Source organism: Chiloscyllium plagiosum, unplaced genomic scaffold (genome assembly GCF_037043375.1).
Source record: "Chiloscyllium plagiosum isolate Xiang-an unplaced genomic scaffold, Cpla_swu_hap1 HiC_scaffold_11, whole genome shotgun sequence".
NCBI classification, from domain to species: domain Eukaryota; kingdom Metazoa; phylum Chordata; class Chondrichthyes; order Orectolobiformes; family Hemiscylliidae; genus Chiloscyllium; species Chiloscyllium plagiosum.
Window position 1 is genome coordinate 52,890,204 of NW_028270149.1, and position 26,322 is coordinate 52,916,525.

Below are 26,322 nucleotides of genomic sequence, written 5' to 3' on the forward strand. Positions count from 1 at the left end.
AATTATAAAAGGCCAAATTCACCCCAAAACTGCTCACAGGTGAATTTGTCAAAGTAAAAGTAACTCATTTTAGCCATACTGTGGGATAAGACCAAGAGGTACTATGAAGAAAAGCAAAAATAAGGTTTCTAAGACAAAAGGAGAGATTTCGCAGTAAATAGGGAGGAGTGGATAGTTTTGAAAGCTCATGCTGAACTTCAGTGTTGTAGTGGTTCCTTAAGTCAGTTTGTTAAAGAAAACAAAGAAAATTTTGTGGACAATAGAATATCACAGGGACTTTGACAGCTTAAAAGATGAACTAATTATATCTCTGGCTTTAACAGCTCTGAATAATGTTAAGCCATTTAAACAGGGTGTTGACACTATCAAAGTCAGTATTGGCATGGTTTCATTACAAGACAATAAATGAGGATTGAATGACCAGTCAGATATTTTTCAAAAAAATCTTAAAATTCATGCCAGCAGAAATATTGATCTGTGGAAAAGGAAACATTAAGTTTGATATTGACCCTACAATATTATGAAGCCGACAAATCCAATAACTCTGCAGAGATAATAATCCATTCACTTTCTGAACAAAATTTCATACTAAGAATTTGGAATTGCTTTGGTGGAGTTCAATGCAGAAGAAACAATATCAAAATGGTACCGTATCAAGACCAAATATGGAAGAAAACAAAAGTTGTGATCAAAATGGATTTGTGTGGAATATGATTGTGTATGGGAAGGTCTTTTTGTATTTGATGTAAATATATTGTCACTGTAGAAGTGAAATTTGTATAAGTAAAACAAAAATAGTGATAAGACAATGCTTCCTAAACATATTTTTTCAATTCTTTTTCCCATGGAGAAGCAAGAGGAAGGCTTTGTGTATTTAAGAGATTGGGTTCTGAAGAGGAGCAGGAGCAGGAACAGGAGAAGGAAGAGGAGGAGAGACACATGAATGACCCCATCCCCCTATCCCAACCTTCCTCTGTTATTGGAACCAGTCGCCTTTGTATGTTAATCCGCTCCAGTTACATTACTGCGCGATCAACAAAACAGAAACTGGCTGTGCGTGATGTTGAGGTATACATTTACTCAAAAACCAGTTTGCAAAGTTCCCTTCTTTTGTCAGCAGGAAACCTTTCCAGATCCACATTGCTAGGCACAATAATGCTGAGTGACTAGCTCTTTGCTAACAAGAGTAAGGTAGAAAACCCAGAGTTATAATTCTCATTTGCAAGACTGATGTAACGTTAAATTGGAACAAGGAACAAACAACATTAGATATATTTCCTTGATCTGGTGCCAAAACACTTGCTTGATTTCCAAAATAGCTGACTCTGAATGCTACATTTACTCTGTGCTACATTGTCCTGAAGGTCACAGGCTACTGTACCAAAATGCACTGAAATTTGTGCTGGTTAAGATATAGTTCAAGTATAATTACAAATGTCAAAACTTAAATGAACCAACACGATTTAGCAGTGTAATGGAATACAATTGTTGCTTTTTTGCAATGTTAAAAATCACACAACACCAGGTTATAGTCCAACAAGTTTATTTGGAAGTATTAGCTTTCAGAATGCTGCTCCTTCATCAGGTAGCTGTGGAACAGGATCATAAGACACAGAATTTATAGCAAAAGATTAGTGTTATGCAAATGAGACAAGCCATTGAACAAACCTAGATAGCAGTTAAGTCTGTCATCTTTTAGAATGGGTTGCAGGTTTTGGTTCATTAAAATGTAAATTTCAGAACTTCTTTTTTGAAGAAGAGACATTACTTGATGCTTTATGAGTGGTAATATACACCATGTTTATTAATGCAGCTAAAGATAGATTTACAGTAAAAAATAAGCATTTTTAATATGCATGTCCAGTCTTTCATCTGTATTTTGATTTCAATTGATTGAATAAAGAAACAATTTGAATAATTTAATTGCTCTAACCACATTAGTTTCTTAATAAATTGAATGTTTCCAGGTATGAAAAGTGTTTAAAAGTGCTTACTCGTCCCTCTGTATGTAAAATATGAGCACTGTTTTAAGAATCTTCCAGAATGGGTTTGGATATTTGATGGTTTGTGGAAAATGCAAGTGTAAGACAAACCTCATGTTTAAAGTCCACTAATTTGTGGGTAAGTCTAGTCAACCGCATTGAAATCTGGGCATGAAAACAATGGAATCTCATATTTCAACTATTTATGGAGTTTATTTCAGGGCATTTTTGAGATTTTTGTTCAAATGAGTTTTTCTAAGTTTACAAATTCAATCAAAGCTGAACAGAAATTTTCCAAGTGATAATGGGTGATCAATACAGAGAAGAGACGTGACCTTATTTAAGAGGTAAAAACAATGACTGCAGATGCTGGAAACCATTACCCTACTGCGAATCCTCTTGCAAGGATGCCTGCCTTGAAGAAGTTTTCCTCCTCTCTCTACAAGAATCTCAGGGAATCCCTCTCCACGCTTCAGGCTCTCTGCCTTTATTCCTGATGAAGGGCTTTTGCCCGAAACGTCGATTTTGCTGCTCGTCGGATGCTGCCTGAATTGCTGTGACCTTATTTAAGCTTGCTTTTGCTAATCAATGGAAAAATACCTGTACAATTGCCAGCGCAAACAGAAGTTGCAATGTGGAATGTAACTGGAGGATAGTGGCTTATTAGTTTGCCAGACATTATTGCATCATATGTTGATAATACACAGAAGTTGCTTTATTGGCAATGAGTCCTACTATTACAAGATATTTAGTAAATCGTTAAGCTTATCACTTAAAACAAAAATAACATCCTGTTCTATCACAGGAAACACACCTTATAGTCCAAGTTGTGCCTTTAAATCAAAGTTCACAAAAAGTATAGTTTTGGTCTTAAATCATTTTGTAGGAAAGGTAAGTAACAGGGTTTCTAAACTGTAAACACTGAGAGTTAATTGATTTAAATAATGAGCAGGAATCACAAAGTCAGATTAAAGACACTAAGACAGCAATTTCAATTTTCATTCCATGTTATCTATAACCAGTAAAGTATACCTTTTATCTCCCCAAGTCATAAATTTCCAGTTCCTTTGTATACCGGTTGGTTACACGATTAGCTTGCTGTGTAAGCTTGGAGAGGACATTGTAAAGTCCATCTAAATGGTGGTGAAATTGTCTTTGAAGTTCTCCACAATCATCACCTTCTTCTCTGGCTTTTATGGACTCTAGATCAGATTTTACTTGTTCATCCTGAATACCCCACTCAATGTGATTTCTGATAGACTTCAGGAGCAGGTAGTTATCATACATGTCTTTCTGTTCAGAAACATTGCTTTTCATGTGATTATCTCCATCTTCCACTGGGAGATCCCGGAGTAAACTTGGGACCAAGATAGTTCCACTCATGACGGTGACAGATGTGAGAAATCTGTTTATAGCACTGACCAAAGAAAGGCGTTTGTTCTTGAAGTCTGGAACCTGCATCATTTGACACAACTTGGAATAAATAAACTAAAAAAGAAAGAAACAAACAGGGGTCATTGAAGAAATGTGGGAAACAAATGCAAGTGGGAAATATAATTCTGAGAAAACAATACTTTAGTAGAGGATAATAAAAATAATTAGTCAGAATTTCAGGAAAAGCAGACAGATAATGTCTAAACTTAAAAATCAGGTTTTCAATCAAAAGCAATAAAACATTTTGCGATCAGAGTTTTAAGTATAAATCAAAAATATACAAACCTAATCTCCTTTAATATGTTAAACTGATCAACATAGAAACCCACTCCAGCTAAACCAGGAAGAAAATATATTTAGTAACAAAGTTAGTCAACCTCAGCTCCACATGACTGTTTCTCTCTGCAGGCTTTGCTCAGTGTGCAGTACTTTTCCAGAGCAATCGGTTCAACACACTGTGTCCTTGGTCGCTCTCTAGATTGATAAAGTATGTTTAGTCATCTCACCGATGAGTGACACCTTCACTAGTTAAGAATAGGCCAACAAGAACTGAGAATGCAGAAATGTATATTTACTTATATCAATGTATCATTTCTGATAGGAGGAGTGGGACAGTGGGCTGCTAGAAAATGACACTGGAGAGATAGTAGTGAGGAACAAGGAAATGGCTGAGGAACTGAATAATTACTTCACATCAGTCTTCATAATGGAAGACATGAGTAATAGCCCAAAACTTCAAGAGAGTGAGGGAGCAAAGCTGAGTATGGTGGCCATTACCAATGAGAAAGTGCTCGAAAAACTGAATGGCCTGAAAGTGGATGAATCTGGACAAGATGGACTACATGCGAGAGTTCTAAGGGATCTTAGCGGTGATCTTTCAGGAATCGCTAGAATCAGGGAGGGTGCAGGGGGACTGGAAAATTGCTAACATGACACCGCTGTTTAAAAAGGGAGTAAGGCAAAAGACTGAAAATTACAGAATGTTAAGCCTAAATTCAGTTGTGAGTAAGATCCTGGAATCCATTGTGAGGGATGAGGTTTCTGAATGCTTGGAAGTGTATGGCTAAATAGGTCAAAGTCAGCATAGTTCCATCAAGGGAAGGTCAGGCCTGACAAATCTTCTCTAATTCTTTGAGATAACTTGATTGAGTGCTTTGGAGAAGTATCAAAGAGGATTGATGAGGGCAGAGTGATATCGACTTCAGTAAGGCGTTCGTCAAAGTTCTTCATGGGAGACTGATTAGCGAGGTTAGATCTCATGGAATACAGGGAGAACTTGCAATTTGGATACAGAACTGGCTCAAAGGTAGAATACAGAGGGTGGTGGTGGAGCGTTGCTTTTCAGACTGGAGGTCTGTGACCAGTGGAGTGTCACAAGGATCGGTGCTGGGTTCACTACTTTTCGCTATTTATATAAATGATTTGGATCCTCCAACCCTGGCAACATCCTTGTAAATCTTTTCTGAACCCTTTCAAGTTTCACAACATCTTTCTAAAGGAAGGAGACCAGAATTGTATGCAATATTCCAACAATGGCCTAACCAATGTCCTGTACAGCTGCAACATGACCTCCCAACTCCTGTACTCAATACTCTGACCAATAAAGGAAAGCATACCAAATGCCTTCTTCACTATCCTATCTACCTGCGACTCCACTTTCAAGGAGCTATGAACCTATACGTCGAGGTCTCTTTGTTCAGCAACACTCCCTAGGACCTTACCATTAAGTAAAATCAACGTTTCGGGCAAAAGCCCTTCATCAGGAATACAGGCAGAGAGCCTGAAGCGTGGAGATATAAGTGAGAGGAGGGTGGGGGTGGGGAGAAAGTAGCATAGAGTACAATAGGTGAGTGGGGGAGGGGATGAAGGTGATAGGTCGGGGGGGAGGGGGGAAGGTGGAGTGGATAGGTGAAAAAGAAAATAGGCAGGTAGGACAAGTCATGGGGACAGTGCTGAGCTGGAAGTTGGGAACTGCGGTGAGGAAGTGAGGACTGCAGATGCTGAAGAAGGGCTTATGCCCGAAACGTCGATTCTCCTGTTCGTTTGATGCTGCCTGGCCTGCTTCGCTTTTCCAGCAACACATTTTTAAACTGTGCTGAGGTGGGGGAAGGGGAAATGAGGAAACTGTTGAAGTCCACATTGATGCCCTGAGGTTGAAGTGTTCCGAGGCGGAAGATGAGACGTTCTTCCTTCAGGTGTCTGGTGGTGAGGGACCGGCGGTGAAGGAGGCCCAGGACCTCCATGTCTTCGGCAGAGTGGGAGGGGGAATTGAAATGTTGGGCCACAGGGGGGTGTGGGTGTCCCAGAGATGTTCCCTAAAGCGCTCTGCTAGGAGGCGTCCAGTCTCCCCAATGTAGAGGAGACCGCATCGGGAGCAACAGATACAATAAATTATATTGGTGGATGTGCAGGTAAAACTTTGATGGATGTGGAAAGCTCCTTTAGGGCCTTGGATAGAGGTGAGGGAGGAGGTGTGGGCACAGGTTTTGCAATTCCTGCGGTGGCAGGGGAAGGTGTCAGGAAGGGAGGATGGGTTGAAGGGGGGCATGGACCTGACCAGGTAGTCACGGAGGGAACGGTCTTTGCGGAAGGCGGAAAGAGGTGGGGAGGGAAATATATCCCTGGTGGTGGGGTCTGTTTGGAGGTGGTGGAAATGTCGGCGGATGATTTGGTTTATGCGAAGGTTGGTAGGGTGGAAAGTGAGCACCAGGGGCGTTCTGTCCTTGTTACGGTTGGTGGGGTGGGGTCTGAGGGCGGAGGTGCGGGATGTGGACGAGATGCGTTGGAGGGCATCTTTACCCACGTGGGAAGGGAAATTGCGGTCTCTAAAGAAGGAGGCCATCTGGTTTGTTCTGTGGTGGAACTGGTCCTCCTGGGAGTAGATACGGCAGAGGCGGAGGAATTGGGAATACGGGATGGCATTTTTGCAGGAGGTGGGGTGGGGAGAGGTGTAATCCAGGTAGCTGTGGGAGTCGGTGGGTTTGTAATAAATGTCGGTGTCAAGTCGGTCGTCATTAATGGAGATGGAGAGGTCTAGGAAGGGGAGGGAGGTGTCAGAGATGGTCCAGGTAAATTTAAGGTCAGGGTGGAATGTATTGGTGAAGTTGATGAATTGCTCAACCTCCTCGCGAGAGCACGAGGTGGCGCCAATGCAGTCATCAATGTAGCGGAGGAAGAGGTGGGGAGTGGTGCCAGTGTAATTAGGGAAGATCGACTGTTCTACGTAGCCAACAAAGAGACAGGCATAGCTGGGGCCCATACGGGTGCCCATGGCTACCCCTTTGGTCTGGAGGAAGTGGGAGGATTCGAAGAAGAAATTGTTAAGGGTGAGGACCAGTTCGGCCAAACGAATGAGAGTGTCAGTGGAAGGGTACTGTTGGGGACGTCAGGAGAGGAAGAAACGGAGGGCTTGGAGGCCCTGGTCACGGTGGATGAAGGTGTAGAGGGATTGGATATCCATGGTGAAGATGAGGCGTTGGGGGCCGGGGAAACGGAAGTCTTGGAGGAGGTGGAGGACATGGATGGTGTCTGGAACATATGTGGGAAGTTCCTGGACTAGGGATGATAGAACAGTGTCGAGGTAGGTAGAAATGAGTTCAGTTGGGCAGGAGCATGCTGAGACAATGGGTCAGCCAGGGTGGTCAGGCCTGTGGATCTTGGGAAGGAGGTAGAACCAGGCAGTGCAGGATTCCCGGACTATGAGGTTGGAAGCTGTGGGTGGGAGATCTCCTGAGGTGATGAGATTCTGTATGGTCTGGGAGATGATGGTTTGGTGATGGGGGGGTGGGGTCATGGTCGAGGGGGCGGTAGGAAGAGGTTTCCTCGAGTTGGCGTTTGGCTTCAGCGGTGTAGAGGTCAGTGCGCCAGACCACCACTGCGCCCCCTTTATCTGCTGGCTTGATGGTGAGGTCAGGATTGGAGCAGAGGGATTGGAGGGCGCGTTGTGAGGGTGAGAGGTTGGAGTGGGGGTGGGGGGTAGACAGGTTGAGGCGGTTAATGTCCCGGCGGCAGTTGGAAATGAAGAGGTTGAGGGCAGGTAATAGGCCAGCGTGGGGTGTCCAGGTGGATGCAGTGTGTTGGAGGTGGGCGAAGGGGTCCTCGGAAGGTGGGCGAGAATCCTGATTGTGAAAGTAAGCTCGGAGGTGGAGGCAGTGGAAGAAGTGTTCGATGTCACAGCGTGTATTAAATTCATTGATGCGTGGACGGAGGGGGATGAAAGTGAGTCCTTTGCTGAGGACTGATCATTCGTCCTCAGTGAGGGGAAGGTCTGGAGGGATGGTGAAAACTCGGCAGGGCTGGGAGCTGGGATCTGGTGTGGGTGTGGAGCTCGGAGTGGGGGTGGAGCCGGTAACTGGAGTGGGTGTGGTGGTGGGGGGAATGGGGGTGGAGTCATGAGCAGGGGTGATGTTCCCCTCAGGGTTCTGGAGGGCGGGGATGGTGACAATGGGATCTGTGGGGGGTGTGCCAGCAGAATGCAGGTGAGTGGCGTTGCAATGTGTACTTCAACAGTTTCCTCATTTCCCCCCACCTCACCGCAGTTCCCAACTTCCAGCTCAGCACTGTCCCCATGACTTGTCCTACCTGCCTATCTTCTATTCCACCTATCCACTCCACCCTCCCCCCCCCCCACTGACCTATCACCTTCGTCCCCTCCCCCACTCACCTATTGTACTCTATGCTACTTTCTCCCCACCCCCACCCTCCTCTCACTTATCTCTCCATGCTTCAGGCTCTCTGCCTGTATTCCTGATGAAGGGCTTTTGCCCGAAACGTCGATTTTACTGCTCCTTGGATGCTGCCTGAACTGCTGTGCTCTTCCAGCATCACTAATCCAGAATCTGGTTTCCAGCATCTGCAGTCATTGTTTTTACCTTACCATTAAGTGTATAAGTCCTGCTAAGATTTGCTTTCCCAAAATGCAGCACCTCGCATTTATCTGAATTAAAATCCATCTGCCACTTCTCAGCCCATTGGCCCATCTGGTCCAGATCCTGTTGTAATCTGAGGTAACCCTCTTCGCTGTCCACTACACCTCCAATTTTGGTGTCATCTGCAAACATACTAACTGTACCTCTTATGCTCGCATCCAAATCATTTATGTAAATGACAAAAAGTAGAGGACCCAGCACCGATCCTTGTGGCACTCCACTGGTCACAGGCTTTTAGTCTGAAAAACAACCCTCCACCACCACCCTTTGTCTTCTAGCTTTGAACCAGTTCTGTATCCAAATGGCTAGTTCTCCTTGTATCCCATGAGATCTAACCTTGCTAACCAGTCTCCTATGGGGAACCTTGTCGAACGCCTTACTAAAGTCCATATAGATTACATCTATTGCTCTGCCCTCATCAATCCTCTGTTACTTCCTCAAAAATTTTAATCAAGTTTGTGAGACATGATTTCCCATGCACAAAGCCATGTTGACTATCCCTAATCAGTCCTTGCCTTTCCAAATACATGAACATCCTGTCCCTCAGGATTCTCTCCAACAACTTGCCCACCACTGATGTCAGGCTCACTGGTCTATAGTTCCCTGGCTTGTCCTTACCACCCTTCTTAAACAGTGGCACCACGTTAGCCAACCTCCTGTTTTCCAGCACTTCACTTGTGACTATCGATGATACAAATATTTCAGCAAGAGGCCCAGCAATTACTTCTCCAGCTTCCCACAGAGTTCTAGGGTAGACCTGGGGATGAGGGATCAAATGGAAACATATAGAATATTAAATGGCCTGGACAGAGTGAATGTTGTCAAGATGTTTCCATTGGTAGGAGAGACTGGTAGGGTATCGTTAGGACCCAAGGGCACAGTCTGAGAGTAAAGGGAAGACCTTTTAGTTTGGAGATAAGGAGAAATTTCTTCAGCCAAACAGTGGTGAATCTATGGAATCCACCACTACAGAAGGATGTGGAGGCTAGGTCATTGAGATAATTAAGTTCTTGAGTATCAAAGGAATCAAGGATTACATGGAGTAAGCGGGAGAATGGGGTTGAGAAACTTTTATCAGCAAGATTGAATGGCGGGAGAAGACTTGATGGGCTGAATAGCCTAATTTCTATTCCTATATCTTATGGAGTTATGTCTGTCTTATTAATAAAACCCATGCATTTTCAAATCTGTGCCAACTTACATTTACTGCAGTTTGACTGGCACCGAAGACCCTGTAACCTGATAGACTTTGTGATGTTCAATATGTCAATCAATTTTACATATACAACAGAGCTGGGTTCTGGATGAGTCAGAAGTCTTGATGTTTATGAACAACACTAGTTATATGGCTACAATAATGCACACTTACACTTGTGGTTTGGATTCTGTGCTTATTGATGCTACTGTACGATACCACAAGACTGTTGCAAAGTACCTATTCCTGTCCTCCAACATTCCCATTACTATTTCTCCAGTTTCATTTTCCAGCAGTCCAATGTCCCCTCTTGCCTGTCTCTTATCCTTTATATATCTAAAAAAAACTTCTGCAATCTTATTAATAAGATGACACAATATTACTAGCTAGATAATCTCATATTTCATCTTCTCACTCCTTATTGCTTTTTTATTGTCCTCTGCTAGTTTTTAAAGACATCCCAAACCTCTGGCTTCACACTAATCTTCCCAACATTGTGTACTTTTTCTTTTGCTTTTATGCTGTCCCTGACTTCCCTCGTCAACCATTGTTCCCTCATTCTCCCCTAAGTATGTTTCTTCCACCTTGAGATGAATTTCTGCTGTCCCTCATAGATACCTCCAGAAATTTATGCCATTGCTGCTCCACTGTCTTCCCTGCTGGCTCCCCTTCCTAACAACTCTGGCCAGCTTCTCCCTCATGTCTTTGTTGTTACCTTTACTCAATTGTAATGCCATTACATCTGATTTCAGCCTCTCCCTCTCAAACTGTGAATTCTAACATATCATGGTCACTTCCCCTAGGGGCCCCTAGCTGCTCATATCCCCTCAGCAGAACCTTCTTTCCTCTTTCTATCTATATTGTTGGTACCTACATGGACCATAACAACTTGATCTTTCCCCTCCCACTCCAAGTTCCTCTGCAGTCGAGATGAAATATTCTGAACCTTGGCATCAGGCAGGCAACACAGCCTTTGAGACACTCAATCCTGGACACAGTCAACACTGTGTAGAGGACACTGTCTATTCCACTGACTATACTATCACCGATTATAACTACATTTCCATTTTCTACACTTTCTTGAATGGCTGTCTGTATCATGGTGGTTTGGTCAATTTGCTCATCCTCCCTACAGCTTGTACTCTCATCCACACAAGGAGCACGAATCTCAAACCAGTTAGACAAGCTCAAGGGCTTGTGGATCTCTTAACTTGCTTCGCTCATAGTTACGCCCTCCTGTCCCTACACTGACCAAATTCAAGGGAGTTAATCTAAGGGATGCAACTGCTTCATAAACACAGCGTCCAGTCAACTCTCCTTCCCCCTGATGTGTCACAGAGTTCAAACCTCAGACTCCACAACTCTGAGCTAGTTCCTCAAACAACCAACACTTGTTACAGATGTGGTCACTATGAATCACAATGAGGTCCACCAGCTCCCTCATTATGCATTTCATGGCCCTGCATCTCTATTTTATTTACTTAGTTCTTAATTTTCTTCCTTAATTTTTAATTGTGTTGAGAATGCCTTCACATTTATAGTCGAGAGTATCAATGTGGAACTCAAGAGGAATACCTTGTTCTTTGCAGGGGTTGGGTAATTTGCTCAGCATTAGAGTGGTGCTGGAAAAGCACAGCAGGTCAGCCAGCATCCGAGGAGCAGGAAAATCGACGTTTCGGGCCAAAGCCCTTCATCAGGAATTTGCTCAGCATGTCAGATATAATCACCTTGGTATCAGGCTTATTATTTTAGTTTAATGTCATACACTTGTACATCATTGACTGATGTGATTGCATCAATTGTGGTCTGTTCTGCCACAGTGGATGTAGTTTAAATCACATGAATTGTTACTGTATCTAGATTTACATATACTGGCAGATCTGCCACTGTTTGACCATTGGTATCTCTCAGGTAGAAGATTTCAGGAAGCCAAAATCAACTTATGTATTGGCCCTGCAGTGTGACTGCAGTGCAGTCTCTTCAAGGTAGTAACATGGGGCATCACTTGCTGAGGTATATATCCTTCACGATATGCGTGATAAGATGTTGGCATTAGCTCCTGTGTCAAGTTTAGTTTTTAATTGTAATGTTCTGCCATATGATGTTGATGATTGTTAAAGATTCTGACTGTCTCGGACCATTGATGAGTTGTGTGAGGATCACAATCTGGAAAGCTGGGTCATCTTCTGAGATTTGTCTTTTACTTGGTTAACTCCAAATCTCACTGATGTATTTGCATTTGTGCATCTTCTTGACACTTTTCTTGTTATCAGTATTGTAGTGCTGTACCATCTTACTGGTCACTCGTGCTTTGCTCTGAGGTCTGGTTTAGCTTTTGCATCCACATTTCCTGCACATGCCCAATTTCACTTGGCACCAGATATAAAGAAAACCTGGACACCTTTAAGGATAGTCTGACAAACTGCAGCTTTTACAGATTTTTGTTAGTTTGATGCACATTGCGGCACCTACAACATGTAATTGTTGTTGTCCTGCCACTATGGCTTCATACTTGTGTCCATCCTTAAATTTCTTGCCCAAAGAATCCTTCCTAAACATTTAATCAGTGTAGAGATGATCAACAAGTCTGTCTGTAAGTTCCATTTCAAGCAAGTCACATTCATGCCTTTTGCTGCAGCATCCTCCAACTTAACTGGTCAATAGACTTATGGTGGTGTTGCCTGTATGTCTTAAGTTGAAGACTTTGAAGCTTGAAGTTATTTCTTAGCTTCAACTAGTTTTTAAGTACATTCCAGAGTTTTCCAGAATCTTTCTGATCATCCGTGGACAGACCAGATGTCTTAATTCTGCTGATGACAAACAAGATTTGCAAAGTTCTTTGCTCAGGAAATGTAGGCTTTAATCTGTATAGTTGCATACATTCTCTGAATTGTTGTAAGTCAATAATGGTGTCATTTAATGCTGGTCAATCCATAATGAGCTTTCTGCAAGTCAGATCTGTACCTTGAAACTTTTACAATGTTCATCAGGATATATATCCCTTACTTTGTGTCAGAGTAAATTGAAACTGTTGTTTCCCTGGTCTTAGCCCCTTTAAAAGTGTTGTTCCCTTGGCAACACAAGCTTTGCAAATATTGTAATAATGCTGTTACTTTGTAGCAAGTGTGTTCTTGCAGTTTTCTGTAGTGTACCTATATGTATACATATAAATCAAGCTGACTAGTAGTATGCACAGGATTTCAAATGTGGTCTCACCAGTGCTCTGTATATCTGAAGCATAACCTCCTGACTTTAGTCTTCAGTTCCCCTTGTGATTAAAGGATAACATTCAATTAGTTTTCCCAGTCACTTTCTGTGCTTGTTACTAAGTTTTTGTGATTCATGCATGAGACACACAGATCCCATTGCTTCTCAGAGCTGTACAATCTCTCATCACTTAGATCATCTGCTTTTTTTATTCTTCTTGCCAAAATAGACATCTTCAAATTTCCCACATTAAGCTCCATTTGCCACATCTTTGTCCACTGACATAATCTATCAATATTTATTTCTAACTTGCTTGTGTCCTCTTCACAAGTTACTTTCCTACTTACCTTTGTGTATACAGCAAACTGCACCTGTCATCCCTTCACTTATATAAATTGTAAATGTTGGTGCTTCCACTACCAATCCCCATTGCACACCACATTACATATTTCCAATCTAAAGACACACTTGCACCTACTTTCTGCTTCCTGTGAGCCAATCTTCTATCTAAGCCAATATACCACAACCCTCTACACCATAAGCTTTTACTTTCCACCATAACTTTAATACAATAGTCTACCAATTCCCCTTTATTCACAGCACGTTACCTCCTCAAATAAATCCAATAGATTGGTCAAAAATAATTTCATTTGACAAAATCATGTTTGCTCTACCTGATAATCTTAAACTTATCAAAGTGCCCTGCTCTAACGTCTTTAATAAAGCTTCTAATATTTTGCATTCTGTAGTTTCTTGTCTTCTGTCTGCCTCCTTTTTTGAATAAATGAATTGCTTTCACTATCTTCCAATCTAATAAGTCTTTCCCTGAGTCAAATTAAATCCGATGCATCGTTTATCTCATTAGCCACCTATTTTAACATCCTAGAATGTAGTCCATCAGGATTTGAGCACTTGTCCATCTGCAAATCCAAGTTTCACTTTCTCCTGAATTTCTACTTCCCTTCCATTTACTGATTTATTGCTATTTCTGGGACATTACTTGTATCCTATGAATTGAAGACTGGTGAAAAATACCTGTTCAATTCATGCGCCATTTCCTTATTTTCCATTCCTAACTATCCTGTCTGATTTTCTATAAGTCCAACAATCACTTTGTTAACTCTTCTCCTTTAGATATGAAATGTTAATTTTTAAAAAAATTCTCGCTTGCTTTCTCCCATACCCTAACTATTAGCACTTTATTAATATTTTGGATATTCTGTGTTGATTTTCTATTCCATCTAGCCTTTTGACTTGCCATCTGCCCTTGTATAATTATATGCTTTTTCTTTAAGTTTGATGTTATCTTTAACATTTCTGGTTAGCCACAAGTGGGGAATTTTTGCTTGGATTTTTTTTCTTACTCAATAGAATGCTTCTATTCTATATATTCTGAAATATCCTGTTATATACCTGCTACTGCATTTCTATTGACCTAATCTGCCAATTCACTTTAGCCAGCTCTGTTTTCATCTTCTTGAAATTTCAGTTATTTAAATTTTTGAATATTTTCAGACTCACTCCTCTCTCCCTCAAACTAAATGTAAAATTCATCATAATATAATTGCTGCTACCTAGGGATATCTAGGCCATCATTGTGAATTATCAATTGATCCCATCTCGTTGTACAATTCTTTGTCTGGTATAGCTGACCGTGTAGCTGGTTACAATATATGGCATTCTAAGAAACTATCCTGAAAATATTCTTTGAACTCCTCAATTGGGCTACAGTTGCAGATCTGATCTTTCCAGTTGACATGTAGATTAAAATTTCCCATGATTAATGCTGTGTCTTTCAAACAGGCTCTCATTATTTAGAGTCATAGAGAAGTACAGCATGGAAACAGACCCGTTAGTTCAACTCTTCCATGCCGATCAGATATCCGAACAACTGTAACTAGTTTGGAAATGTCTGATAGAGGTTAATGACAGTAGCTGAAGGCAAAATCTCTGTATCCACATCCAATTCTCAATGGATTGGAGTACTAGGAGTAATGAATTAAGCACTAAAGGACTAAGACAAAATTACTAAAAATCAGGCCAAAAGGTGTGGTTCAATAGTTTTTAAGTAGGGATTGCTTGGATGGATTTTCGACTTCAAGAGGCTAACTTAGTTGCAAAAAATGATAAAGCTCCCTTCATGTTTAACTTAGATAATTCTGCACATTTCCAATATTCAAGTCCTCAGTTTCATCAGCTTTAATTGCAAAGAAATAAAAAGAATTGCTTTCATTTGCGAACTCAAGAGAAAATTAACCTTTGCAGGAAACACTTAATATGCCTCAATCTGAAAGCTCAAAGTCATACAGCAAGGAAACAGACCAACCAATCCATACCAACCATGTTTCCAAACTAAACTAGTCCTACCTGTCTGTGCATGGCCCATATTCCTCCAAACCTTTCCTATTCATGAGTTTATTCAAATGTCTGTTAAACATTGAAACTGTACCTGCATCTACTGCTTTGTCTGGCAGTTCACAAATGTGTAAAATGAAATTGCCCCTAGTTCTTCTTAAATCTTTCTCCATTCACCTTAAAAATGTGCCCCATAGTGTTGAACCTCCCCACCCTAGGAAAAGACCTTTGTTATTCACCTTATCTATGCCCTCAATGAGACATGATTTCCCGCACACAAAGCCATGTTGACTATCCCTAATCAGTCCTTGCCTTTTCAAATACATATACATTCTGTCCCTCCAACAACTTGCCCAGCACCAATGTCAGGCTCACTGGTCTATAAGGAGAAAGTGAGGACTGCAGATGCTGGAGATTAGAGCTGAAAATGTGTTGCTGGAAAAGCACAGCAGGTCAGGCAGCATCCAAGGACCAGGAGAGTCGACGTTTCGGGCATGAGCCCTTCTTCAGTTAGACTCGAAACGTCAGCTCTTTTCTTTCCTTACAGAAGGTGCCAGACCGGCAGAGATTTTCCAGCATTTTCTCTTTTGGTTTCAGATTCCAGCATCTGTAGTAATTTGCTTTTATCACTTGCCTATAGTTCCCTGGCTTGTGCTTACCACCCTTCTTAAATAGTGATACCATGTTAGCCAACCTTCAGTCTTCCGGCACCTCATCTGTGACTATCAATGATGCAAATATCTCAGCAAGAGGCCCAGCAAACACTTCTCTAGTTTCCCACAGAGTTCTAGGGTACACCTGATCAGGTCCTGGAGATTTATCCACCTTTATGCGTTTCAAGACATACAGCACTTCCTCCTCTGGAATATGGACATTTGGCAAGGTGTCACCATCTATTTCGCTACTTTTATTGTTGTTTAATCCCAAACTTTTAAGCATTTTAAGTTCTTCTTGAGGTCTTCTAATTAAAAAAAAGGTGGGCCTCACTGTTGAGACCTCCCTTAACTTTGTGGACATGATACAGTATATATTTTTAAAAAGAACCCAATGTTCAATTCGTTGTCCTGAAGATTGTTTAAAGTTAAAGTTAAATTATTTATGTATATAAAATCAAAGAGTTTGTAGATACTCAGAAATAGACAGTTCTTTCATTTAATCTTTGATAAATTAGTCAAGTATAATGATTACAAGTGGCTTGGTAATGACTTGTTGATGACTGGAGTTACGTAGACCATAATGGTTCGGGATAGTTGCTTTTATTCCCTGGAGGACAATAGTGAATCAGTTGGGCTTGTACAGTTCAATTGCTTTATGGTCACTTTGTTGATACCAACTTGCAAATTACTGTGGTCACATAGTAAATTATGTCTTTGAACATTATCAAGGCTTCCGGATTCCTTATGCAGTCATGTACTTAACCATTACATAAGTACAATTCTAACAAACAAGTTTCCCATATGTGCTGGGAAAACACAGAAATGGAAATATTTGGAACCCAGTGTGCATTTTGATTGCAGTGAAAGGTGTTTTAATTATGACCTAAAATTTCTTCCTTTTTGTTACTGTCTGCCATGTTGTGATTGTTCAGGGGCATGTCCACCACTTCCACTAATGTCTTATTGCCATTATAATTTCTAATTTCTACCCAAACTGTTTCCACATCTTGGTTTCCTGAACTAGATCGTCCCTCTTGATTGTGCTAATACCATCATTAACTAAACCCCGCACCTTTGTCTCATTTTCTATTCATCCTAAAAGCTTGTCAGGTTCAAGATTCATGTCCCAATCCATGTCCTGCTGCAGCCATGAATCTGTAATGGCTATGAGATCATACTTATTCACTTCTATCTACAATCTCTGTTCGTCTGTTTTGTTTTGAATGCTACCTTTAGTTTTGCCTTTTTGTAATGTGTATAAAATCTAGCCTTATCACTTGGTTGATTCTTGGATCTGCACTTTCTATCCCATCTGGTCACGTTCTCTTCATAATTTTCAATATTAATACCTTTCTCCTTGCTCTTGACTCTTCAGCTTGATTTGCCACATATTCCCAAATTAGATCCGATGCCAGTTTAAAGTGCTGTCTGCTGGCCTAGTACATGGTTTGCAAAAACATTGGCCTCAGCACATTTCAGATGGAGACAATCATCAGAACAAATCCCTCTTACTGCATTACTCGTGCTAGTGTCACACCAACTGGAAGCCACTTTTCCCCTTTAGTCTTGATCCACATGTTCCTCTCTCTACCACTACATTACTTCATCCTCCGCCCTGATCTGTACCATGGTCAGTTGGCTCATTCCCTTGCAGCCCTCATTCTAATCCAAAAAAGCTGAAAGAATCTTAACCTGCTGGTCAATTGCAAAGTTTGAGGTGCTTGCCATTTAAGCCCCTTTACCTCTCAGACTCACTGACTAAATCAGGTGAACCACTACTAAAAGGTGTGACTGCCTCCTGGTGCAAAGGATCTAGATAACTTTGCTGCTCCATTATGTGTCGCAGTGTTTGTAATCCGATTCAAGGTCTAAGCCAAAGCTGCTTGAAGTTCAAACACTTGCCACAGATGTGTTTCCTCTGGACCAAACTGGTGTCCATGAACTCCCCCCCATGCTTCAACTGTAACACATTACATGTCCTGACATCCTTAATGTGTTCTAAGGAACAACTTTATTGCATTAAAATGAATACAATAAATGAAATCAATTAGAATGAATGGATGAATAAATAATAAGTATAATCACTTGCCATTTACTAACTAACTAGTCAATTTCCACTCTGTCGCAGAGTAAGGATCAATGTCTGGAAGCTGAAAAATTTAGGCAAAAGCAAAAGCCAACTCCTTTACTCTCCTCCCCAAATTACTTACCTTTGGCACTCACTAGGTTGCTATGTTATATATGCTCCTAACACGAAAGGGCTACCTGACTCAAAACAGAGGATCCAGTTTCAGCTGGGTCTAAATTAAACTGCTCTTTCACTGAAATCCTTGAAAAGAAACAAGCTACAGAATTTAAATTATAAATTTCAGTTAAATACCACCTAAGTTAAATTTGCACAAAATAAAAATTTAAAACTTTCTTACCATTAACACACACACAGTCCTAGGTCAAACTAAAATTTATAGCTGAATTAATACACTCCTATTACAAAAGGTTTAGTTGGCCCATTTGGTGAGGATCCAGTTCCAGCTTTTCATCACTACACTGTTTTCTACCAGAACTGTCAAAGAAACCCTGACCAAGGCTGACAATTATAGAAGTTAACTGTAGACTTCAGTTTAACGCCAACTACAATTACAAAGTAAACATAGGTTTTCTTTCCAAAACTGCACACACTGTACAGTACTGTGACAGGGTGAGATACATAATCTTGTTAGCATCTCAACTCTTAATGAGCTGATCATTGCAGATCTGGTGGGATATCTCACTGATAGGAGAGGGTGTTTAGTAATCACCTAACATGGGTCCCCACACATTAAGGAAAATGCCAGAGTGTGTCTGCAGAGCATAAAATTCCACATAGTTAACAGGTCATTACAAGAGGATAAGTATGGAGTAGCGAAGCCTTGGTTTAATTGTAGAGCAGCTTGGGTTAGTCCTTATCTGTCAAGGCAGACATGTGTTCTTAGGAATTACAAAATACTTATGGATTGAGGGTGGTTAGATGTAGAGAAAAGGGGTTTTTCACTGGGGAAATCTAGAACTAGGGGGCGCAATTAAAAAGAGGATGTCACTTACGGAGAAAATGTTTATAGAGGGGCATGAACCTTTGAAATTCTTGACCACAAGGCTCTGGAAGCTTAATATTTGAGCATGCTTAAAAAAGGCAGAAATTGATAGTTTTGATTACCATTGATACACAAGGTTACGGTGTTAAAGTGGGCAAAAAGGCAATGTTCAGTCCTAGTAAAGTATCGATACATAACAGGAGAAAGTGAGGTCTGCAGATGCTGGAAATCGGAGCTGGAAATGTGTTGCTGGAAAAGCGCAGCAGGTCAGGCAGCATCCAGGGAACAGGAGAATCGACGTTTCGGGCATAAGCCCTTCTTCATTCCTGAAGAAGGGCTTATGCCCGAAACGTCGATTCTCCTGTTCCCTGGATGCTGCCTGACCTGCTGCGCTTTTCCAGCAATACATTTCCAGTATCGATACATAACATACTTGTTCTGACAGAAGATCTGAACATTTTATTTGAATAAGTCTCAAACCTCCCCAAGGTACTAAGTGCATACCCCAGCTTTGAATACAGTCATGAATTGTTGAGGCTGAACCTTTTTTAGGACCTTCATCTTGAGATCAAGAACTGGACAAGGCATTCAAGATGAAGAATTTCGACATTACCATTCCGTGAATGCCTGTGCGCACTTCTCATTTGCATTTTCACTTCCAAAGAAATTACACAAACTCACCTCATTGTTCCATTGCCTTAGGTAGTGCGTATTTGTATGTTTTGTGTATTTCTTTCAATTGAGATTACTTCACTTACCCGGCCTTGAATGATGCATGACACCTATTGACCAAAAATCTGCACAAAATGTTTTGCAGTCTTTTAAACCTCACGGTCACTCATTGTTTGGAATCAGTGGACTGAACCACTACCACCATGGACTTCACTAGTAAGAGTGTGGAGGACTGTGTGCCAATCTGAAACCTGTCACAAAGCTGGCCCTTTTTCCCCTAACTCTGCTTTTCTCAAGGATACTGTGTCCTTGATTTTTTTTTCCAAAGTGGTCGCAAAACAGTTTGGACTCCGAATTGGCTGTGTTGGTACAGAGATGAAAAGGGCATTGGGACATCTTTTTGTTTATGTGCAAACAGATGAGACTTTATAAGTCTCATATTTTAGAAGTAACCTGTATAATGAAAGGGGAGTGATCAGTCCTGGAAGCCAAATGCTTATTTGAGTCAGGGCAGCAGGGGGTGCAAGAGAAAGAGGCTGCTGAACTCTCACCTTCTGTCCTTCTCATTTCAACCTGTCAACCTTTGTTTTATTTTTACTCCCCATTTAAGGGGTTCGTTTATTGGGACTGTTCCACAAAATTTGTTGAACAACATAAGTCTAGTTTGGATAGAGTGAGTTCTGTGGGTATTTTATATTCTGTTCTTTGTGTTCCATTCTGTAATTTTGTGAATAAATTAGTCTGTTTTAAAACTTGGGAGTCAACCTAGCTAACTTACACCGGCTAATTATCACTGTACACTTACTGAAACTAATAGCAAAGTTATGGTCTTGGCTGCCTGCTTAAGAATGTTGAGTGTGATCTGGCCTAGTCCATAACAGATTGGGGGTTCTTTGTGGGATTTAAACAGCAAAGTAGGTGCTAATGTCTTTATTTCAGGTGTTGGTTTGGTTGGGTTGGGTAGACAAAGCTCAGGCTAGCAATGGCTCTTACATTCACAAGAGTTTTCTGGAGATGATCAGGGCGAATTTAGTAATTTTACAAAAGGTGAATAAGACCAGGCTGCTAGAATTAGCAGACCAGCTGGGGATGGAACTGCCTCCTGTGAGGAAAGGAGAGGTAATTGCAGCAGTAGCTCAGCATTTACATTTGCTGGAAACACCATCAGAATCTGCAGAGATGACAACAATTCAATTGCCAGTGAAGCAGCTTGTATTGGAGGTGAGAGAGAAGGGCAGCAGAGTTGAAACAGCTGGAGTTATGATTAAAAGCAGAGGAGAAAGAAAGTTTGACCTTCAGAAATTGACACTTTTTTTTTAAGATTACATTACAGTGTGGAAACAGGCCCTTCGGCCCAACAAGTCCACACTGACCCGCCGAAGCGAAACCCACCCATACCCCTACATTTACCCCTTACCTAACACTACGGGCAATTTAGCATGGCCAATTCACCTGGCCCTGCACATCTTTTGGACTGGAGGAGGAAACCGGAGCACCCGGAGGAAACCCACGCAGACACGGGGAGAACGTGCAAACTCCACACAGTCAGTCGCCTGAGGCGGGAATTGAACCCGGGTCTCAGGCGCTGTGAGGCAGCAGTGCTAACTGCTGTGCCACCGTGCCGCTCCACTTAAAACAGGGAGGTCAGCTTAAAAGGCTGGAGATAAAAGGTGAAGGTAAGCTTAGTGTAGAAGTGTTATAATGGCAAGGTTAGCAGCTGAAGTGCCTGATGATTATGAGCTGGCCCATAAAACATAGTTTGGTTTCCCAAAACAATTTCAGTCCATGAGGGTTAGAAATTGAGGCAAAGAGAAATCCTCATGTGGAAAGGGAAAGGTAGATCTCAGGGGAAGATCATAAGGATAACTTACCACTGGGAAAAAAGGAAACCCTTGAAGGGGACAAACAAGGTAAAGCACTCTGGTGTTTTCATTTTAATAAAGTGGGCCACATGAAATTAGTGTTGGTGGGCTAGGAGAAAGCCAGATGTAGGAAAACAGAACAAATCTGGAAGTTTAGTTGGCATGGTAGCAGAACAAAGGACAAAGAACAAAAAAAAAATTTACAGCCCAGGAACAGGCCCTTCGCCCCTCCAAGCCTGAGTCGATCCAAATCCACTGTCTAAACCGATCACCCAATTCCTAAGCATCTGTATCTCTGCTCCCCACCTACTCATGCATTTGTCCAGATACACCTTAAAATGAATCTACTGTCCCTGCCTCTACCACCTTTGCTGGCAACGTGTTCCAGGCACCTACCATCCTGTGTAAAGTGCTTTCCACGTGTATCCCCCTTAAACATTTCACCCCTCACCTTGAACACGTGACCTCTCGTTATTGAATCCCTCACTCCGAGGGGGGAATTGAGGTCTGCAAAAATGAGTGGAGAGAGGTAAGCTTTTTCCCCAATCTCCATTTTCCTCATGAAAACAATCCTAACCTACTCAATCTCTCTTCATAGCTAGCCCCTTCCAAACCAGGCAGCATTCTCAAACCTTCTCTGCATCCTCTCCAAAGTGTGCACATCCTTTTGGTATTGTGACGACCAAAACTGTACACGATTCTAAATGCAGCCAAACCAAAGTCTTGTACAATTTTAACATGACCTGCCAGCTCTTATATTCAATCTCCCTTCTGGTGAAGGGAAGCGTACCATATGCTTTCTTGACCACTATCCTGTGCATCAACCTTCAGGGTACAACGGACCTGAACTCTCAGGTGTCTCTGCTCACCAGCTTTTCCCCAAGGCTCTTCTATTTACAGTATAGTTTGCTCTAGTATTTTGGGAAGGCTAATTCATCACCTCACATTTTCCTGGATTGAACTCCATCTGCCACTTCGCCACCCAAGTCTCCAGTCTATCTATATTCTCCTGTATTCTTTGACAGTCCCTTATGCTTTCTGCTACTCCAATCTTAGTGTCATCTGCAAACTTACTGATCAGACCAACAACCTCCTCTTCCAGATCATTTATGTATATTACCAACAGTTGCCCCAGCACTGATCCCTGTGGAAACCACTGGTCACCTTTCTCAAATTTGAGAAACTCCCCTCAACTACTACTGTCACCTGTTACTCAACCAGTTTTTATCCACCTAGCTAGAACACCCTGCACACCATGTGACTTCACTTTCTCCATTAGTTTACCATGGGGAACCATATCAAATGCCTTACTAAAGTCCATGTATATGACATCAATAGCCTTCCTTCATCTGTCAACTTGGTTATTTCCTCAAAAGATCTCTAGTTGGTAAGGCATGATCTCCCCCCCACACAAAACCATGTTGCCTATCACTGATTGGAAAGGAATGAGCTGGAAATGTGTTGCTGGAAAAGCGCAGCAGGTCAGGCAGCATCCAGGGAACAGGAGAATCGACGTTTCGGGCATAAGCCCTTCTTCAGGAATGAGCCTAACAAAGAGATTTTATTCCTCAGCACCGTCTCCAGCAACTTTCCCACCACTGACGCCAGGTTCACTGGTCTGTAGTTACCCTGAATATCCCTACTACCCTTGTATGGGGGACAACATTAGCAACCCTCCAGCACTTCATCTGTATTTAAGGATGCCACAAAGGATAGATCCCATCCGGTCCTGGGGATTTGTCCACCTTAATCTGGGTGGACAAATTCTGGGTCCTCTGCTGTTTGTAATTTTTATTAATGACTTGGATGAAGGAGTCGAAGGGTGGGTCAGTAAATTTGCAGATGATACAAAGATTGGTGGAGTTGTGGATAGTGAGGAGGGCTCTTGTCAGCTGCAAAGGGACTTGGATATGATGCAGAGCTGGGCTGAGGAGTGGCAGATGGAGTTCAACCCTGCCAAGTGAGAGGTTGTCCATTTTGGAAAGACAAATAAGAATGTGGAATACAGGGTTAACGGTAGGGTCCTTAGTGAGGTGGAGGAACAGAGGGATCTTGGGGTCTATGTTCAGAGGTCTTTGAAAGTTGCCACTCAGGTGGATAGGAGAAAGTGAGGTCTGCAGATGCTGGAGATCAGAGCTGGAAATGTGTTGCTGGAAAGCGCAGGTCAGGCAGCATCCAGCGAACAGGAGAATCGACGTTTCGGGCATAAGCCCTTCTTCAGGAAGAAGGGCTTATGCCAGAAACGTCGATTCTCCTGTTCGCTGGATGCTGCCTGACCTGCTGCGCTTTTCCAGCAACACATTTCCAACTCAGGTGGATAGAGCTTGTAAGGAGGCCTATGGTGTATTAGCGTTCATTAGCAGAGGGATTGAATTCAAGAGTCATGAAGTGATATTGCAACCGTACAGGACGTTGGTTAGGCCACATTTGGAGTACTGTGTGCAGTTCTGGTCGCCTCACTTTAGGAAAGATGTCGAAGCTTTGGAGAGGGTGCAGAGGAGATTTACCAGGATGTTGCCTGGAATGGAGAATAGGTCGTACGAGGATAGGTTGAGTGCTAGGCCTTTTCTCATTGGAATGGCGAAGGATGAGGGGTGACTTGATAGAGGTTTATAAGATGATCAGGGGAATAGATAGAATAGACAGTCAGAAACTTTTTCCCCGGGTACAACAGAGTGTTACAAGGGGACATAAATTTAAGGTGAAGGGTGGAAGGTATAGGGGAGATGTCAGGGGTGGGTTCTTTACCCAGAGAGTGGTAGGGGCATGGAATGCACTGCCTGTGGGAGTGGTAGAGTCAGAATCTTTGGTGACCTTTAAGCGGCAATTGGATAGGTACATGGATGGGTGCTTAAGCTAGGACAAATGTTCGGCACAACATCGTGGGCCGAAGGCCCTGTTATGTGCTGTATTGTTCTATGTTCTAATCTCTTTGGGCCTACCCAACACATCTTCCCTTATGTCCAAGTGATCCAGAGTAAGCAAACTTTAATCTCGAATCTCAACATTCATCAGAAAGCACAGTGGAATTTAGAACGCTTCAGAGCACGCAAGCTGATCAAAGGTCGATTGAGGAAGTGCCAGATCTGCTTAAAAGATATACATGCAAGGGTAAAGTTTATTCACATAGGGCAGGAGTAGCAGGTTAAAAAAAAAAATTAAAATATTAAGGCACACAGGATCCTCAGTTTGTGATGAAGGATGAGGAGATATGTACTCCTAAAGGAGTATTGTCAGAAAAGGTATTGGTAACAGGAATCCATGGTGAGACAAAAACAAAACTCAATTATGTAAAGTGACATCCAAACTATTCAAGGTTATTATGGATAGCCTGGGAACAAAAAACCCTCAAATCTACTGCATCCCATCCAGAATTGAAGGGAGTGCTAGAGAGATGGCATCAAACACTAAAGACCATGTTGAGGACTTATAGTCAGGACTATCCAGATGACTGGGATAAGGGGGTTCTGTTTGTGCTTTGTGATTGGAGCTGCACCAAATAAATTGACCAAATTCAGTCCATTTGAATTAATTTTTGAGCATGAAGAGGCCTATTAAAATTGAGAAATTAAATAAGTCAAAATTCAGAGACCACCCATTTGGATTGCCAAATTTTAGAGAATGACTGAGTAGAGCTAGGGAGTTGGTTAGACAGCATTAAAGGATATCATAGCATACAATGTAACAAACTGATCAGAAATCAGAAATTTATGATTTTGCCATTGGGGATAAGGTATTAGTATTACTTCCAGTAATAGGTGAACCTTTAAAAAGGTTTAATGGACCTTATCAAATAGAGATGAAATTGAGTGAGGTGAACTACTTGATAGGGACTCCAGACAGGAAGAAATCAGTGTCATGTGACTATGCTCAACAATATTTTGACAGGGAAGGAAAGCAAGAAAAGGCGTTAACGATTACAGGCTAGCAGGAAGAACCAAGTTTAGAGGATTCTGAATAGGACATGCCTCAAATCAAATTGGACATTGAGGAAGTTATCAAAAATTGGGATAAAGAGTTACCTTCCACAAAGATCAAAGTGACCTGAAAGAGAATCACTTTCTGCATCTCTCCCCATGTGATAAACTGGAAAGTATAACTAAAATGTGCACGTAGATATAGAAGATGCTGTTCCGATTATAATGACATCCTGATGGGCATAATCCTGAAGTTGGCACAGGTCATAAGGAGATTGATTATGCCATCTTGGGGCATGTGTTAAGGGAGTTAGTGACTGGAACTCACCCATAGTCATGGTGCCAAAACCAGATGGTATCCAACAGTTTGGTCGACTATTGTAAGATGGAGAACTGTTGAAAAGGTGGGACAAGCATCTTACATCTATGTTGGACTTGCTTAGAGGCTTCTGGTAAGTACTTCTGTTAGAGACAAATTTTGGCTTTCATTATACAGTTCGTTTGGTATCAGTTCAAAGTCACATTTGGTATGAAAAACACTCCAGACACATTTCAGAGACTAATAAGGACATGGCTGAATTACCCAACTTGTTTACAATGACGACCTGGGAGATTTTTAGTCACTCATGGAAAGCACATTTATAGCTTCAAGCTATCCTTGCTACAAAACTGAAGTTCCCATCTGCTAAAAGACCAGTATCACCACAGTACCAAAACGTGCCTTGATGACTACTGCCCAGTAGCTGTCCTCCATAAATAATGGTGATTCAACAGGTTACTCGTGACCTACATCAACTCTAGCCTCAGCCTGCATCACTCCCAATGTAATTTGTCTCCCAATATAACAAGTAGACAGTGGATGCTATTTCCTGAGCCCACTCATCCCTACAACATTTGGGTGACAAGAATGCATGTCAGGCTCCTACTTTGGACTACCTTCAAACACCATAATCCCGACCAGGGTAATCGCAAAACTCAGACCTCTGCCTCAGCTCTGCCCACTGCAACTGGATCCACAGCTTTCTGACCCTCCGACTGTAGCG

General features: G+C 42.0%; 1 protein-coding gene across 2 annotated transcripts; it reads right to left on the bottom strand.

Annotated features, from left to right (window-relative positions):
• Positions 1 to 1,526: 1,526 nt before the first annotated feature.
• On the bottom strand, positions 1,527 to 26,103 carry LOC122545605 (mid1-interacting protein 1-B-like). Of its 2 annotated transcripts, none has more exons than XM_087991782.1 (2): positions 25,608 to 26,103; positions 1,527 to 3,470 (listed from the first exon to the last, which is right to left on the bottom strand). In XM_087991782.1, the coding sequence occupies exon 2, from the start codon at positions 3,444 to 3,446 to the stop codon at positions 3,018 to 3,020; it is 429 nt and encodes a 142-aa protein (XP_087847908.1). In that variant the 5' UTR covers positions 3,447 to 3,470; positions 25,608 to 26,103; the 3' UTR covers positions 1,527 to 3,017. The 2 variants fall into 2 exon arrangements, with proteins under 2 accessions (XP_087847908.1, XP_087847907.1); XM_087991781.1 differs by lacking the exon at positions 25,608 to 26,103 and adding an exon at positions 3,702 to 3,835.
• Between the last annotated feature and the right edge of the window lie 219 nt (positions 26,104 to 26,322).